The sequence below is a fragment of the Ambystoma mexicanum genome, chromosome 4q, assembly GCF_040938575.1.
Source record: "Ambystoma mexicanum isolate Mex_15411 chromosome 4q, UKY_AmexF1_1, whole genome shotgun sequence".
Taxonomy (NCBI): domain Eukaryota; kingdom Metazoa; phylum Chordata; class Amphibia; order Caudata; family Ambystomatidae; genus Ambystoma; species Ambystoma mexicanum.
Genome location: NC_090928.1, coordinates 335,658,995 through 335,675,562, shown reverse-complemented (window position 1 = coordinate 335,675,562; position 16,568 = coordinate 335,658,995). Strand labels below are relative to the sequence as shown.

The 16,568-nt window shown below is 46.9% G+C and overlaps 1 protein-coding gene across 4 annotated transcripts in view; it reads left to right on the top strand.

Annotated features, from left to right (window-relative positions):
• CRIM1 (cysteine rich transmembrane BMP regulator 1) overlaps nucleotides 1-16,568 on the top strand; it is a 1,425,558-nt gene that overhangs the window by 861,787 nt on the left and 547,203 nt on the right. For all 4 annotated transcript variants that reach the window (XM_069607924.1, XM_069607925.1, XM_069607923.1 and 1 more), the window contains one exon: nucleotides 10,439-10,621. In XM_069607924.1, coding sequence (XP_069464025.1) covers nucleotides 10,439-10,621 — 183 coding nt within the window. The remainder of the gene's footprint in view (nucleotides 1-10,438; nucleotides 10,622-16,568) is intronic.

Sequence of the window (16,568 nt, the reverse complement as noted above, 5' to 3'; positions counted from 1 at the left end):
AAGTCAGTACTAACACATAATGTTGCAAGCCAGGATACACGAAGATGGGAATATCATGATTCAGGGCCACCATGAGTACAAGGTGCAAAGGAAGTCCAGCATGAGAGTTGAGAGAGGGTGACGCACCGTGAATGAATGAAGTCCATAAGTCAAATCCAGCATTGGCCCCAAGACAGTGATGATACACAATGTATCAGCCATTTTTGCTCCCTAAAAGCAATGGCATCGCTAGGGTGGTGTCAGTGGGGCTCGGGCCTCTCCTCTGAAATCCTGCTGCACCCCCAGACGCTCTTTTGAGAGCCAGGCTGGGATATTTGTCAGTGGGACACCTCACCCATTAGGCACCTCAATGAGGGTGCCCCACGGGAAAGGTGTCCTGCTGGCAGGACAATATGTATTTTCAATTCCTGCTCAGCACGCCCATTGTCCTGGCAGCAGGACACCTTACCCTTTTCGAACGGGAGAGTTGTCCTGCTGCCAGGGAGCAGGGGGGCCCTCGCTTTGCTCTGTCAACAGAGCATTTCAATGTGAACTATTGGGCACGGATGGGACGGGGTGGGATAGGGGGGCATGATTAGCAGAGGCTTTTGTCCCTTTAGAAATTGGAATGGGAGGGAGTGATCAGAAGTGAGAAGGTTGCATAATGTTGCATGCTTTATGAAATTACTATGGCTTTAAAACGCAAGTGGGATTTGTTAGGCTCACATTAATCTATATGATGCTATTGTGACTTTGCATGCAGGATGGGGAGAATAAAACTAAAGCCATACTCTTCTTGCTCAACATATTTCTATGGCAATGTATATAGTATATAGGTAGTTTAGTATGAAAGATAGTTTATTATGTAATTTGGTTTGCTTCCAAGGCATTGCTATAAATAAAGTATTATTTAAGCACATGAAATGCACATCATAACCTTAATACATTTCTATATCAACTAAACCTGGGAAGACGTGCTCAGTTGCTTAAATGTTACACATCCTGGTTTCACCATTTAACCAAAGTGTGTGCTACTGGGCATATTTAATTGCCCTGTCTCTTAGCTGCAGCTATGGAATTGATTCACTTCATAGTTTATGTTAATATCTCATGCTGTTATTTAAAAAAGCTTAATGACTATAAAGTTGCTCTATATACAATAGTCAAATGTAGGTATTTTGCACCACAGTTATTTTGCACTTGGCTTACTTATGTCAACTAATTCTAAAGTGACTTCCATGGGGCCTCCAAGTATCAAAGACTGATGATGCACCTTGCGATGTCCGTTTCTGTGAAGGAATTTCTGCTGGTGCAATCCATATGCAAATTAGGAGGTTTGCATGTCTTTTGCCCCAGAGTGCCCGGACAGAGCTCTAATAGATGTATCTTGCATCTGTAATGATTGTACAGTGTTATTGTTTAATTTTTGGGTTAAAATGCCATCTGCCACTAATGTTACCAAAAAGTAGATTGGGGCTGGGGTTGGCGGTTTGGGGGCACGAATGAGACCATATGGAATTGTGCGTACTGCATTTGGGGGGGAAGTAGCAGGACTCTTTTTTGTGGCTCGCCCCCCTCCCCCACTCTTGCAATGCTGGATAGTCCCCTGCCCCCAACCTGGGCTACTCTCGCTGCAGTGCTGCATGGCGTCGACCTGCATGGCACACATATGGGGCTCCAATGCTGCCGCAGGGGCCGCCTATGGGCAGGGCAACTGCAGTGAAGAATGTACCATGAAGGTGCACACAGGACAGCAGCACAGGGGTGAGGGTCAGCAGTCGGGGTCCAGGGCTTGCCATTGCTAGGTGATAAGGCAATCCTTGCCCTGTCTGAGGGAGTGAGGACACAGTGAAAAAAGACCTCCGTTTGAATTTCAACAATCGGGCTGGCCTGTCTGCCAATTGTAGAAATTCAGATTCTGGTCTTGGCAGGTAGCTGGCCCCTGACAAGGGTTTCCCGGCCCGAGCCCCCATCTTCGCTCAGGGAAGAGGAGGGCTTGGTGATCTAATCTGCTGTCTTCCTTTCCCGAGCCGTCACTTGCGTGTTTGCAGGCATTTTGCTCTGACGGTTTTCTTTCTTCGGGCCTGAAAGGGGCACACTGCCCTCGAGACATCAGGGTGGCTCCATCTCGGCAGAAGACGCTGCTTTAATGGATCATATCTTGACTCTGGTGGACTGCTGGTATAACACGCACACTGACACACACTGTGCTCCTCTAGTTCACATGCCCGCTCTGGATATTCTCGGTGCTCTTCATTTGCACTGTAAAATGTCCACACAAAGACACTGTTGAAAAAGGAACCCAGAGCCCAAATTGCCATCTGCACAGACCTTGCAGAAAAACACCCAGAGCCTTTTTGGGGGGGCCTGGACAGTGGTGGGTGGGGTTAAAAAGGTGAACGTTTAACTGACCTAGTCTACATTTCTGAAGTTGTATTTTTGGGATTGTTAGTGAACCTGCGGAATGTTTTGAGTTGATTTTGTTTTGTATTCTTATTTTTTTCTCTCAATAATTGTATCTAGATTTATTGATATCTGATAACTATACATTTTTTTCCTATGTTTCTGTGTGTTGATACATTTTTTGCTTTTCAGTGGGTGAAGCTTTTCAATGCTACATTGCTCTAGGCTTGGTTTTTAGTATGCTTTAAAAAAATTGAAAAACATTTGATCTACAATATCAAAGGTAGAGGGTAGTGTTATGGTTGGTTTTAGCTTTCAAAGCACCCAATACACGGATTTCTAAAAGCCTTAGGCTTCCACACCACACGTGTGCATGAGATAACATGCTTACTAATAAGATTCCTCCCTCCCTCCTGTTAGCCCTTATACTGCCACTATAGTTGAAAGCATTTTGAGAAGTCCTTCTGTATTGAAGAATGTTCATCAAGAATCTATATGCATACCTACAGAGGCCTGGGGGAATCTACACCCCAAAACTTGTTGATCCATTGGATCTACAAATCAGTGATCACCTGCCGGCCATTTCCCTCACCCCCTTCCCAACACCACTTTCCCGTTCCAGAGTCTTATGGTGACATTTTTGCTCCTGAGCCCATCTGTCAAGGGCAAATATTTTTACTAATTACCTTGCATACACAGGCGGTGGAGGGCGAGGGAAATGTGAGAAGCTTGACGTTATCTCCGAATTCTTGGGGATCAGGGGCACCCGGTGTGTGGGTGCTTCGGTGCTGGGCACTCACCGAAAAATGAGCTTGGGGCAAACCACCCCTAGGCCCCTAATACATTAAAACAATACTATAAAACAGATAAAAACACCAGCAGTAACACTGGTATAGTAAATATTCTTGTAATGTCTCACGATAAATCTATCTGAAGGTAGTTTGGAACTGTTGGCTTCAGAACACAAGGCTGCAAGACTTTGCCACTGAGTTAGAGACCACCTTAGAGCAATTCAAAACATCCATGAATTATTGCTGTCTCGGTCGGTGTGGTGTGGAATGCTGCAACAGACGTGGAGTATTTTGGCACAGCTGCAAGTTCTCGGCCCTGCAACAAGATTAATACATGATGGCTATGGCTCTAGATTTAAAAGCTGCACTGCATCTTACGATGAGTAGCATGCTTAAGAAATGCAACATGCCCTGCTACTGCTTCGAATGGCGGGTGTCCGTGGAGTTACATGCTTCTAGAGACATTGCAAAGCATCGGTCTCTGGAGTTGGAAAGTTGCTGTTACGCGCCAGTGCTTTATAGCGGTGCCATTCTCATTCTTTGCCAATGGCTGTAAACACAATGCCATGTTTGCGGTTGTGCTTTGCTGCTCATTTGCTATTACATATTACTTATCTCATTTACCATTGAAAACGTTCAATAAATCCTGCGTGCTGTCCCGATCCCCTCCTTACTTATGGGGATACGTGCCTCACCCGAGATGACTTTGCAGAGCAAAAACCCTTCTTTTTAAAAAAAATGGAAACTGTAGTGTATGCACCGTGCTCGCCTCCTGGTCGTGCCTTTGCCACTGTGCCTGCTGACTTTACTGCCCAGTCCTGTTCTAGACCGTGTCTCCACGCCTGTGGTACTGGCCTCCTTTGGTGCATACGAGGGAATATTTTTTCTATTTTCATTTGGAAACCCAAGCTTTAAAAGTGGTTTTCTTGTGCTTATTCCACTCACGGGTATTGTCTTCCTGCAGATCCTGCAACAGGCTATTTTCAACATTGAACCTGGCTGTTCTTGTTTGTTTTCCTTTGGCCCAGCAATACTCGCCCACATTTGGTGAGAGTTCTTGGCAATCCACTCAATTGTTGTGGGAAACTCTACTCCAAACTCCAACCACCCCCTGGCTGCTTTACTCCCATTGCCTGTCTTTGTGTTCATGAAGGCTTTTAAACCCTATTTGGATTTCTTTTTCTTCCGGTATCCCACCCTGATGATAAGTTCCCTTGTGCTGCCATACCTGGGGGGTGTCCCAGTCATATGGTGTCTGACCACTGCTCTACCCGAAGATCGCCATTTCAGGACATCTGGTGCATGCATGTAGGACCTGTGCAGGCCTACCACTCAAGATCTCTGAGGTGGTGCAAGGGCACACTGTGCACGCTGATCAATTAGGGACCAACTCCAGGGAGGTGCTCTATGAATGCTTTCTGTCTCCGATTTCACCCAGATTGCAGTCGAAAGCTCTGGAAGAAACGAGCTGATTTTAAGGAAGACCTGCATTTGGATAGTCCATAACACTTCTAGTTGAGCCTTGCAGAAACGCAAGAAGTAGGAATCGATATATGGAGCTTTTATATACACCCAATTGACATGGAGAGGTTCTGTTATATGCTTTGGGGTTGATATTAGAGGACCACCCTGTGTAAGGGCGCTAAATACTAAGCTAATGTGCAAGCCGAAGTTCTGCAGCTCTCATTTGACTGAAGTTGTTCCACTCATCTACCAATGAAATGCTCACTAAGAAAAGAATGTGCAAATAGATGGCCACGTGTCTGGTTGTCCTTAGGAAAGGAGGATAGCTCAGCGGCAACGTGCGTGCCTTGGAAACAAGACGACACGTAGCAACACAGGATTGATCCCCGGGTCCGCGCTTGGAAACCCCCATTATAAATAACGCAACTAAGACAAAAGAAACAATTAAGCAATAAAAAAAAATTCAAAAAAACTATTCCTGTAACAGCGCCTCGATGCCCGTGGGCTGTGTGAGCAATTTAAAAATGCTAAATAAAAAATTCGAAATTCCCATCTTCATTTTTTCCCACTTTAATTAAATCAAAAACAGACATCCCACTCCTTTACAAGACCGGTTGGCAATATCCAGAAATGCAAACAGAACACTCTGCGTCACTTCTGGATAGCATCAGCACAGTGTGCTTGTGTTTGGCTAATGGGAATTGTAGCGTGCAGGAGGAAGGAATCGGACAAAGGGGTGGCATGGGATAAATGCTTTTTAATAAACAAATAAGCAAAAAGGCCGAACTCTCCCTAACGGGTATTCCCTACCTAAATAAGAAACTTGGGTGCTCGTTTTCGGGTGGCTCCTTTCTCCTGGTTCACTGGTATCCACACTGGCGATTGTGTTTAAAAAGTCTTAACTTAAAGTTCATGTTCTAAAAAGATATAGAATGCCAGGAGGATGACTCCCTCCTCCTGGTCCAATAGTTGAGTGACTTGACAATATCCTTGGCAATTGTCTGAATAAATAAAACGGTTTTGGGAGGCCAGAAGAATGACTCCTTCTCCTGATTCACTTGACTTTTGATGACACTTGTTTAACAGTTCCTATTACGCTTTATACTTTTCTCCAGGCTTTCCCCAGAGTTAATTGAAATGTTCCTGCTTCATTTTGTTTACTGTTACCATAAGTATTGTTGCTAAGGAGACTACTCCAGAGTTCTTGGTCATCTTTGCCAGAATCACTGAGAAGCGGGAGATTACTTCTGAGGCTTTGGTCAGCTTTACAACAATTAATGAGACGAGGGAGATCACTCATGATGCACTTCTCACTGATAATGTCACTATTGGCACTTCTCCACCAACCACTGTGACGAGGGAGATTACTCCTGAGGCTTTTATCAGCTTTGCAAGAGTTTCCAGGATGAGGGAGATCACTCCTGATACATTTGTTACTCTCTCCCAAGACTCTACTGTGGTTCCCATTACCTCTTTCTTCCTGGGACCATGTCGCTGGTTCTTCCTGTGATGTTGGGGCCACGATTCGGTTTGTCGCCACTCTTTTCTCGCTTCTCTCTACGCTGCTTTGGTTCTGCAGGGAATCTGGTTCAGCAGTTTCAGCGCTGTTAAGTGACACACCGGTCCACCTCACTGAGGTCACGCCACCGTTAACCGGAGTATCCCTTCTACCTTGGTCAGGCCTCCTTCTAGCTCCCGAGGCTTCCTCTGACCTTCTATCCACAAGCCGGTCAAGTGGCACAGCGAGTAGAGCGCTCGCTTTGACACACGTGCAGAGCCTGCTAACGCAGGTTCGAATCCCGGCAGGGCCAAACTCGGCCTTTCATCCTTCTGAGGTCGATAAATGAGCACCACACACCATGGGTAATAATAAGCAGCGCTCAGATACCTGAGGGTTTGTAGCGCTATATAAATGCCAAATTATTATTATTATTATTATTATCCTCTCGACAGAGAACTTGCTTCTCCGTTCCGAGTCTTGATTGCTGGGTTTGAACAGCCTGAGCTGGTGTGTCTTCACGCTGGCTTTTCTCTGGTTTCCCTGGTTCACTTTCGGGCAGTCTTTTGTTTTTATGGTCGGTAGTTGTGTCCTCCCCAGCGCAATGTCAAAGTCCATCATCTGTATGGATGATGCACTCTTCAGGCCTGCTCGGGCCACCTCTTTTCAGTACTTTGTAAGTCGCATGAAAAAGTAGTTTATATAACTCCTTCAGTGTTTCCATAAAACAATTAGGTTTTATAAGAAGAAAGGTAGAATTGTCACAATAACCTACAGTGGTACTGTCAGAGGTTTTTCTTACAGATCGTAGGGATTTTTTGTGACTTAAAGGTAAGAGGGTTGGGGAGTTCCGCCTTGGAAGGAAGTCCCCATTCCCATGAGGGACATAACTCCCTGTGAGGACCTCCTGCTGTTTCCCACCCCTAGGGGGAGCATCTGGTAGTGGCTTTACCTCGCAGTTAAGGGCTCCCCCACGGGGAGAAGTGATCTGATCCCACGATTCATCACAGAATACACATTAACCCCTGTTTGCATATGATGACTAAATTATTCACGCTCACAACTTGAGAGGTCCAGAGAACACTTCAGTCCTTACTCAACCTTTTCTTTAGCGTGGGATGTGGTGTACAAGACTAAAAGAAATGTACCCTGAACCCCAGTCAGTGACTAAACTTCATTGGTTAAGAATTGGGCAGGAGGACTGCATCTGTTCTCTCCTCAGCAAATAGAATTTTGGGTCTGCAGGCAAGTTATGATCTTTCCAGTTTTTACACAATTACCTGGTGGGTCGACCGCCTACGCGGCCCTAGTGGTTTTGTGCATCCTAGTGGTGTCACTGGCAAAGCTCAAAATTTAGCATAAGTAGCTACCTCTTGTCTGCACACGGGAACCAAGGCACATGTAGTTATATTTGACTAGGCACTGGAACCAAGTTCTACAGGCTCAGTCTACCAAAGTTCCTATTACTTAGGAGATGATGATGATGAATATCTCGGGAAGCTCATTTTGAAAATAACTTTTTTTTGTTTTTGTTTTCTTCACAGTGGACTAGTCCCAGTTTGGCTGGGGTCCATTGTGTGGGACTTCAGGGTGAATGAACTGCAGTTGGCATGGAACCCGGTGGAGAAAATCAAAAGTTCAAGCAGTGTTTCTGGCCATAAAATCATTTTTGCTTGTGGCTGAGAACTCAAGTGGTGTTCCTCGCTGACAATTCCAGAGTGATAATCTAAATCAGCTGGCAACAGGGTGGCACAGAGTCCCCTGTGTGCTTCCCGTCTATCTGATTGTGGGAGTGGACCTTCGCACAAGAGGTCCTTCTTCAAGAATCTTGTCTTGTAGGAGTGGTCAACAAGACTCTGGGCAAACTGAACAGGCAGTCATACACCAACCAGAAGTGGTAACTACACCCTGCATATAGTCCGTTTTCTTTCAGGAATGGGGCCATCCTCCATGGTTCTATGTGCCAAGCAGTGGAACAAAAAGTGCCCCTTACAAGCTACATGGATGGGCCAAGGTCTCAGACATTTTGCCCATATCTTGGGATTACATAGATCAATGCGTGTTTTCTCTAATCCCTCGCAGGCAAAATGCTCCTACAATTTAGAAAGAGCCCAAATGGTTTGCAGTTTCTGATCACACAGAGCTTGCAGGCCAAATTCTGGTTCTTACACCTTGTGACCTATTGCCTCTACCACCTTTGTCTTCTGTTGTAGAAAAATCTTTTGAGTAAATAAATTGGCTGGATGTTGCATTCCGCCTCTCCGTTTCTGAACTTGGTAGCTTGGCACCTGATCAATTGATCTTAGGTCAACTGAGCCGTTTCCACAAGCCATGGATATCACTTGAGCAGTTCAGAAGCCTCTCGCCTGGGCTTAATACTTTATACTTTCCTATGTTATCTCTGAGCTGTCTAGTTTGGTTTCAATGTGGATTCTTGTAGTATGTAGCCCTGGGATTTACCAGAATTCAAGACTCCTTATCCAGAGGTGGACTTGGGACAAAAAGGGGTCCTGCAAATGTTTTTCCTAATGGCCCGTAATAAACTGCAATGGTATGTATAAAGGAAGACCAGACTCTCTAAGTAGGGATCGGGGTGCTCTCGCCCAAGAAAATGTGGGGCCAAATGATACATTTTAAAGGGAATCATACAAAGATGTCGACCTGGGAATTGCGACGGCCAAAATGCAGACTTATTTTTTTTAACCCCCCCCTTACACCACATATATATGTGGAGGGGTTTAGAGTATAATATTAATATGGGGTGGGCCTGCGGGGGGGTCTCCCCCCGCATATATATGGAGTGTAAAGTGTTAAAAAAAATCTGCATTTTCGGCCGTTGCAATAAATACATAGATCATTTTAAATCAAAGTTGTCCCTATAAAAAGATTAAACATTTGTTAAAAATAACCATCAGGAAAACCTACCGAAATCTTAATGAATTCTGTACCTCACATGGATGCTGGGGAAGGAGAAGAGTTGGAAGGGTGTGTTGTGGACGGGAGCCAATATATGAGAAGCAGGAAACCAGGGAACCCTCACAAGCGGCCCATGCGGCAGGTGTCCACCAAGAAATCTCCAGAGTTCCCTGTAAACCTGTCCACCACTCCCCTCCCACTCCAGTCCTGGTGTGAAGCAGCATTTTGAAAGCCTTTTACTTTCTCCAGTGCGGCCCTGTCACCCTTCATGGGGCCTGCACATAATTCTTTGTATTGGCCCTCAAACGATACGAGGCAATGGCATGGTTGTCACTTCAGCTTGCAAGGTTAGTGAATGCCTTGCCCTCTCAACCACAAAGCTGTACATGGTTTTTCATTAAGGCAAAGTTGTGCTTTGAATGCCCCTGACATTTGTTTTCTTCTTTCTTCTGACTTTAATGTGAGCTGCACGATCTGTGCCTTTGCTGTTTTTCTGAATACCTCTTTGGATTCGGAGAAGATTCAGCACTCTTTTGGTGTCTGCAGATTCCATCTTGACCGGACTAAGGACGTCTCTGCTTTGCGAAGGTTTTTTTGTCCTATGGATGTATTTGGCTGGTTTTATGCTAAATCAAATGTTCCAACGTCCAGACAATCTGCCCTGTTAAAGACCTTGATGCTTGTTCAGTCAGAGCCAAGGCTTCAACTCTCATCTTCCAAAATCATGTGCAGTCAGATGTCCATTCCAAGTCTGCCAGATTTGGTCAGATGCGTCTACACAACTTTTTTTGACTAAGATTAGCATTTGATCCAACCAGGCTGGGGTCTCTTCCTTCTTTTTTAATGGCCCACAAGTATGGAGGAAAATGGGCAGGATGTAGGAGTAAGAACAAGTTACTCAACATAGTGACTTGTGCTCTCCTAGCCTATTGCCTCCTATCTGACACATACCCTTCCTCCAGCCGTGCTAAATGACATTTTTTGTTAGAACCTACCTGATAGATGGAAAAAGATCAACTGGCAAGGGTAGAGGAGGGGTAGTGTCTGTAGTAGCTTGGTCGGGCACAGAGCACAATGCATGCACTTAGCCTTACATTTTAAAAACAAGTGGGTTTACTATACCCAATGCTCCAATTCCCTTCCCATTGTAAAGATATTCCAGAAGTGTATAGCATGGACTATGGGTATATTTGCGACTATGATAAATAACTTGCCCTTTTTTGCACATAACTAAAAATAATAAATCGCTGTCCCTTAATATTTATACAAATGGACCCTCATGGGGGATGAGTATTGTAGTATAAACGATGCAGAAATCCTTAAAAGCACAGGAAATCTGCCTTCTCTCATGAAATGACGATCCCATGTCTCATTGGATTTCTTCCAGAGACCAAGCCAGCTTGCATCTTTAACAACGTGGAATACTACGATGGGGACATGTTTCGGATGGACGCCTGCAGGTTCTGCCGCTGCCAAGGTGGCGTCTCCATTTGCTTCTCGGCGCAGTGTGGGGAGCTGCACTGTGACCGGTACTATGTGCCAGAAGGTGAATGCTGTCCAGTCTGTGAAGGTAATTTTATTTCACAAGTATTCTCTTTGCTGCTAGTTATGCGTTGCTATTGACTTTGTGCCCTATCATTGCAAATCCATTCCGAGTGTAACAAACGAAAATCGTTTTAGATTTTTCCGTGTCACCCTCTTGCCTAGAACTGCTGGAGTTGGAGGTTATGCTTCGTTGCTCGAGTTTCTTGGTTCCTATGGTGACCTATATTACCAGTAACGTCTTTGTAAAACCATGTCTCCAGCCATGAATCTCTAAGCTTTCTGTCGCCTAAAGCCTTTCTTATGCTGCAGTGATTTCCTGCTTTTGTTTTGCTCTGGTTAACCAGCACCGTTCAAAATACAAGCAATATGAACAATTTCAATGACATGGGGAAACGGCCCTGCTATGTTTTGAAGATGGACCCACTGCTGACCTGCGATTCTTTTTGCACAATTACATACTTTTGCTAACTTACTTTCATGCTTAGTTGAACCACTGAACTGTTCTTCGGCGTTGGGCCTAGCTACCGCTAATCCCAGATCTATTCTCTCACAGTGCCAGTGTTCTCCAGGCTTGATTTGAATGCCAGCTGACGGCAGGTCTCACTGCACAAGGAACGATTTTTTTTTCTCTTGTCTGGGAGTACGTTTTTGGAGCGAATTACTGTTTCAATACAAATGTATTAACTTTGTACCTAAAAACTACACTGCTTCTATCCCGTTCGCAGCCTACTTGGTTATTCTTCCACACACAGAGCATTCACTTTTCAAAAATAGCAAAACATCTCCCAGGAATCAGCCTGTTTTCTGATGCTGGCCAAGTAAAATTGGCACTGCGATTATGGCCCACCTCCACCACCTGCACCTTTACTTACCTCTTACTCGCTTATCCTCCAAAAATGATATTTGTCTTGGCAAATGTTAAGTGCTGTTTGAAGAGCAGGTTGCTAAGTAAACCGAACTATTTTCCCAAAGTAATTTGGTTTCTCTGTACTGCCCCCCTGTTATGCTAACTCTAACTGCAGAATCAGCTAAGTGGTTGTAAAGGAATAGTCTACATTCAGATTCCCAGAGAAGCCCAGCAACCCTCCTCATAGGAGCCTAGTCTCCACAACACACCAAGAATCCTCTTTGGTTTGTTGTCATGGCCAATGACTACTTGGGCAACAGCCTTGGGACTGTTTTCTCTGCAAGGGAACCTTCAGGTGTCAGGCCACCCTAACATGTAAATGTCTTTATGTCCATGAATTTATCTCTGCTATGGAACTGGCTATTGGTTTCCAGTCGTGGCTGAGTGGCCCTTCAGCGCTGTCCCTTGGGTGGTGCTTTCATCGTTGGCCTGCAGCCTCAAAAACTCTCTCCCCATGCCTTGGTGTCATGTAGTGGCCTTACTGTGGCATAAAGTGCTAAACAAACTAAGTATGCTTTAACCTTATATAGTGACAGTGATGTTAAGCACACATCCTCCTGTACAGGACCACACTCCTACATACATACATTATTAAAATATGATTAGAATATTACACTTTCCTCCTACTGCATTCGTTCTTCAGCATGTGGCCTTGTAAGTATGGCACACTGATGGGTGTCCCACTTACCTGGTTTCTCTTTCCCTGTGTCCACCTCTTTCACGTTGCTCACAGTCCAATCTGGGCTCTATCACGTCTGACAGTCAGCTGGGCAATACCAGATCTATCTCTTTGGGGTATGCCAGGTTACAGTAAAACACAACAGATGAGCCTCGCCAGTTCAGGTGTATGATTGAGCATATCTCTAGCCCATCGAGAAAACACTAAGTTCAGTGCTTCCCTGCAAGGACTACCAACATGGGGTATAAATTTATTAGCAGGAGCGTGTAGCATTTGCCTTTTTTTAAATCCGCATTATGCTTCGATCATTCTACACTGACTACAGGCATGCTAACATCATAAACTCCATACCTACTTCTCATTTCCTTTCTGACATAAAATCTTCCGTGCATTTATCTTACTCCTATTTAGGCTGTCCCTCGCTAGGGACAGGAACAGAACCCTTTTTCACAAAGAGCCTTTCACCTTTCAATTTAGATGCGTGTGGAGGCGTGGTACCAGGAGCATGTGCTCCACTGACTCTGCCCTCCTGTGCCTCGCCCCAGTCCTCTTTCCCACGGCAACTGGAGCAGACCTACTTCACTGCGCTAGTGGGTGAGGCCTTTTCCCTCGTAATCCCATGTGATTGCTTTTCTCCTGGAACTTTAGCTTTCCATATTTATTTGTTGATTTTATTTCTGCAATTTCACCAGGGGTCTAAGGGTCCTGAGCTGAGGGACTGCAAGGTTCTGGTGCCGGGAATGCTCCCAAAGGCCATTGCTCCAAGACCGGATCTAGTCCAGAGGGGGGCGCCTGCATGCGAAGGTTCCAGTGCTTTCCTGCCCAGTCAAACAAGATGGCGGCTCCAGGGGACAACATGGCGCCACCGCACGAGGCGCGCCATCTGAAACCTGAGCACGCACAGGGAAGTACGCCCTTCATGCCAGAGCACGAATTCACACCTAGGATCAAGTGTACGTGATGCACGGCTTACCCTGTACCTTCATTGTTGGTACGCTGCACAGAGGCAAGCTACACACACAGGCCAGATAAGGGTCTGGCAGGGCTCAGCCACGCAGCCAGCTGACCCACATCACACTCCCATGGTGTGTGAGGAGGGTTTCTTTGAAAAATCCATGAGCCTCGTGAAGTCCCAGCAAATGGCTGCAATTCTAAACGGCCCCATTGTAACAAATCAATTTACAGCACACCAGTGGTCTAGGCATGAATATCAGTTTCTAAACCGTCAGTCGGCCCCACGCCTCTAGTACACCAGACAGGATCCGAACAGATTGGAAACGCAAGCAAATTATAAAACTCCTTTTCCAATTTTGGTAACGTGGATGGAACAGCAGTCATATCTCTGAAAGGTCGTGGATTGTTGGTTAGTTGCAACACAGCAAAAATACAATTATTACCCAATGATAAAAGGCACTGTCCAGACATGGTTGTATACAAATAGCTACTTTGTTATTTTCACAACAGACAGTTCTAGCATACTACGAAGTGCAACCCACCCTGTAAAGGAATGCAGAGGACAGACTGTTTCAAAGAAGGAAAAGGGATGCACTCTGGCTAATCGCAACAGTTCAAAGTTACTTGGTTTCAGCACAAAGGGAGAAATAGGTCGTAAAATGCCACTAGGGGCCTTCAGGGAAGGACCAGAGGGACAGAACCATAATGTTCTTTGTGCTTGTAGGTGTTCTTGGTGCTCGACAGGGTCGAGCCAGTTTCAGGGCACTTTGCAGCTTCTGCGACAGTTCAAGATGGGAGACAACTGTGGGCATCAGGTGGCAAATAGTTTGAGCCACGCTGGATGGCCGAGTGCAGGCTGGCCTACAAAGTGGCTCGGATCAGGAATCGTTCTCAGTGCTGGTCGGCGGTTCTTTAAGCAACTGCGGCGTAACAAGCATTAGTCTGTTACAGCTCTAAGGACTAGACTGGCTCGAAAATGTCATTTAAGGTGGAAATCAGTAGATGCTAGTCGATGCACTTTACTCCTAGCTTCTTCACTGGGCTTGTGCCGTCCTTTAAGGCAGACGGACCAAAGCTGAGGAGTGTTGCAGGCAGCTTCCTTGTCCTTGGTTTAGGGTTCAGAGACTCGGGCATTTCCCACCTAGGAAGCTTGCTGCAGAGCCTAGCAGAGCACGCTGGGTACTGGCAGGGTATTGATTCTGGAGCTGCTAGAGGGTCCTCTGGTTTCAGTATCTCCCTCTGTTCCCTGGGAGATGTTTAGGGGAGGGATTTTGCTTCCCTCTGGAGGTCCTAGCCTTCCTTTACTGGTGGAAGATATAAGGGAGACTGTACCTTCAGCCAGGGTCCAATGATGAGTTCTTCTTTCTGCTGCTGGTGAAGCCATCAGATCTGCCAAAAGAGGTTCTCGACCATCTTTAAAGCCAAACGGGCCACATGGATTGGTGTAGGCTAAGCCTACCTTAATGATCGAATCCTGGGTCCCCACCAAAAATCTGCTGGAAGCGTGAGGCCATAACCAGAGTGGTTTCCAAAAGAAAAGTTAAAGGGATGAAGGCATGTAATACTAAGTCCCATGCATCTTCCTGTCTGTGAATCAACGGGTCTCTCTGGTTAATGGAGCGCTCTGGTTCTCCAGCATGGGGTCTGGCATGGATTCACTTGCTCATGAATAGTCCCCGTCGTCAGGCTAGGAATCCTCGGCAAAGAAAAAATCAGTATCAGTTTCGTTTCTGATCTGTCTTTCTTAGTAGTAACCAATCACTGATCTCTGGGTCATACTGCCCCCAGCCAATGACTGCCCTCTCCCTAAGCCCCTCCCCTGGCAGCCATCGTCAGATTTTCACTGCACGTTCAAGTGTTGGGAGTCCTCGTGCTTTAACTCTCGAGCTTTTACTTTTTTAAACATTTTTTTCGGTTTAATCGAGCCTCAAGCTCCACCGTTTCCACTTCCGATAACGGGGACCCGTTTCGGAATTCTTCTATGCCCCTCAAGGGTGAAGTTTTCGTCGAGTTACGCTTCTTGGAGGTTCCAGAACATCTGAGGCCTACCTCAACGGACATGGCCCAGGACAAGGGAAGCTCGACTCCCGGATCCAAGCTGTTCAGGAGCTGCCCGGGATGCGGATTGCAAAATGTTTTCAAGGGGGACGAGCATTCGAGATGTCTCTACTGCCTTCATGAGGACAAGACGCACGTGGAAAAGGACTGTGCGTTCTGCAAGAACCTGTCGGAACGGACCAAGCAAGCTCATCGTTCCCGCTTCGCCACCTGGCTGGAGAAAGGCACAGCAGGTGAGAAGGCGAAGAAAAAGTCTGAGCGGTCTTCTATGTCCTGTGAGGGCGCCCCGGCGACGGGAGCCCAACAGAAGGCCAAGCACCGCGAGTCCTCGGGCACCGGGAGCGCCGAAAGATCGGGCTCTTCGGCTGCCAAGCAGGGCGCGACTTCCCCGGCACGATCAATCGCGTGCCAGCGCTCTGCTTCAGGGAAGAGGAAGTCCGAGAACCCGGGTAAGCTTCTGGAGAGGCCCCGGTCGATCTCGAAGGGAGCCGAGGGGGAGCGAAGCGATGACCCTCCCCCCAAAGCGAAGGCCCAGGATGCACCTAAAGTGGTGAGGGCTTTGATCCACCCGGCAAAGGCCTCTATCGAGGTTGTCGCAGTGGCCCTGGCGAAGCCGGCAGAGACTACGCAAGTGGAGGCAGCCTCGGGGCCCAGAGTTTCCCTGCCACCACGGAGGAATCCTCTTTCCAGCCCATCGTTAAGACCCCCGTGAAAACCCCGGTGGAAAAAGAGGGGGGGGCCGGTGGCCATTACGGACTCGGATTCAGCCTCCGAGGAGGATCTGGTATAAACCGTGAAAGGCCTCAACGAGAGGTTCGATCCCAGGGGAAGGATCCTGCTGATGTGATCGCAGATAGCGACGATGGCGACAACGAGGGCCCAGTGGAGCAGCCATCCTGCCCATCGCAGCCATTGCCAGAGCCCCAGGATAGCAAGGCGGCCATTTTGTTGGCAATCCAATCCTTCTGTACTGAGATAAGGACAAGGTTACCACGGACCCTGACGGAGAATCCAGAACCTGGACCGTCGGGAAGCCCTCCGAACAAGTGGAGGAAAGTCTACCCCGCACTGTCCTTTGTGACCCCACAATGCCTGTGGACCCCTCATCCCCCTCACCGGACCCTCGGGATGATACGGCGACGGATACGGGGACGGACGACGACGGTGGCGATGATACAACGGACAGCGAGGGCAAGAAGTTGGACTCCATGGGACGACGAGTCATCTCGGCGGCGGCGACGATTAAGGCGGCCAATGCCTTAGCAATTGTGGCCCGTTACGACAGGGAGCTCTGGTTCAAGATAGCTCCCCTGCTAGACTTCCTACCGGACAAGCGGGCGGAGGCCCTACAGATTCTGCAGGAAGGTGACGTGG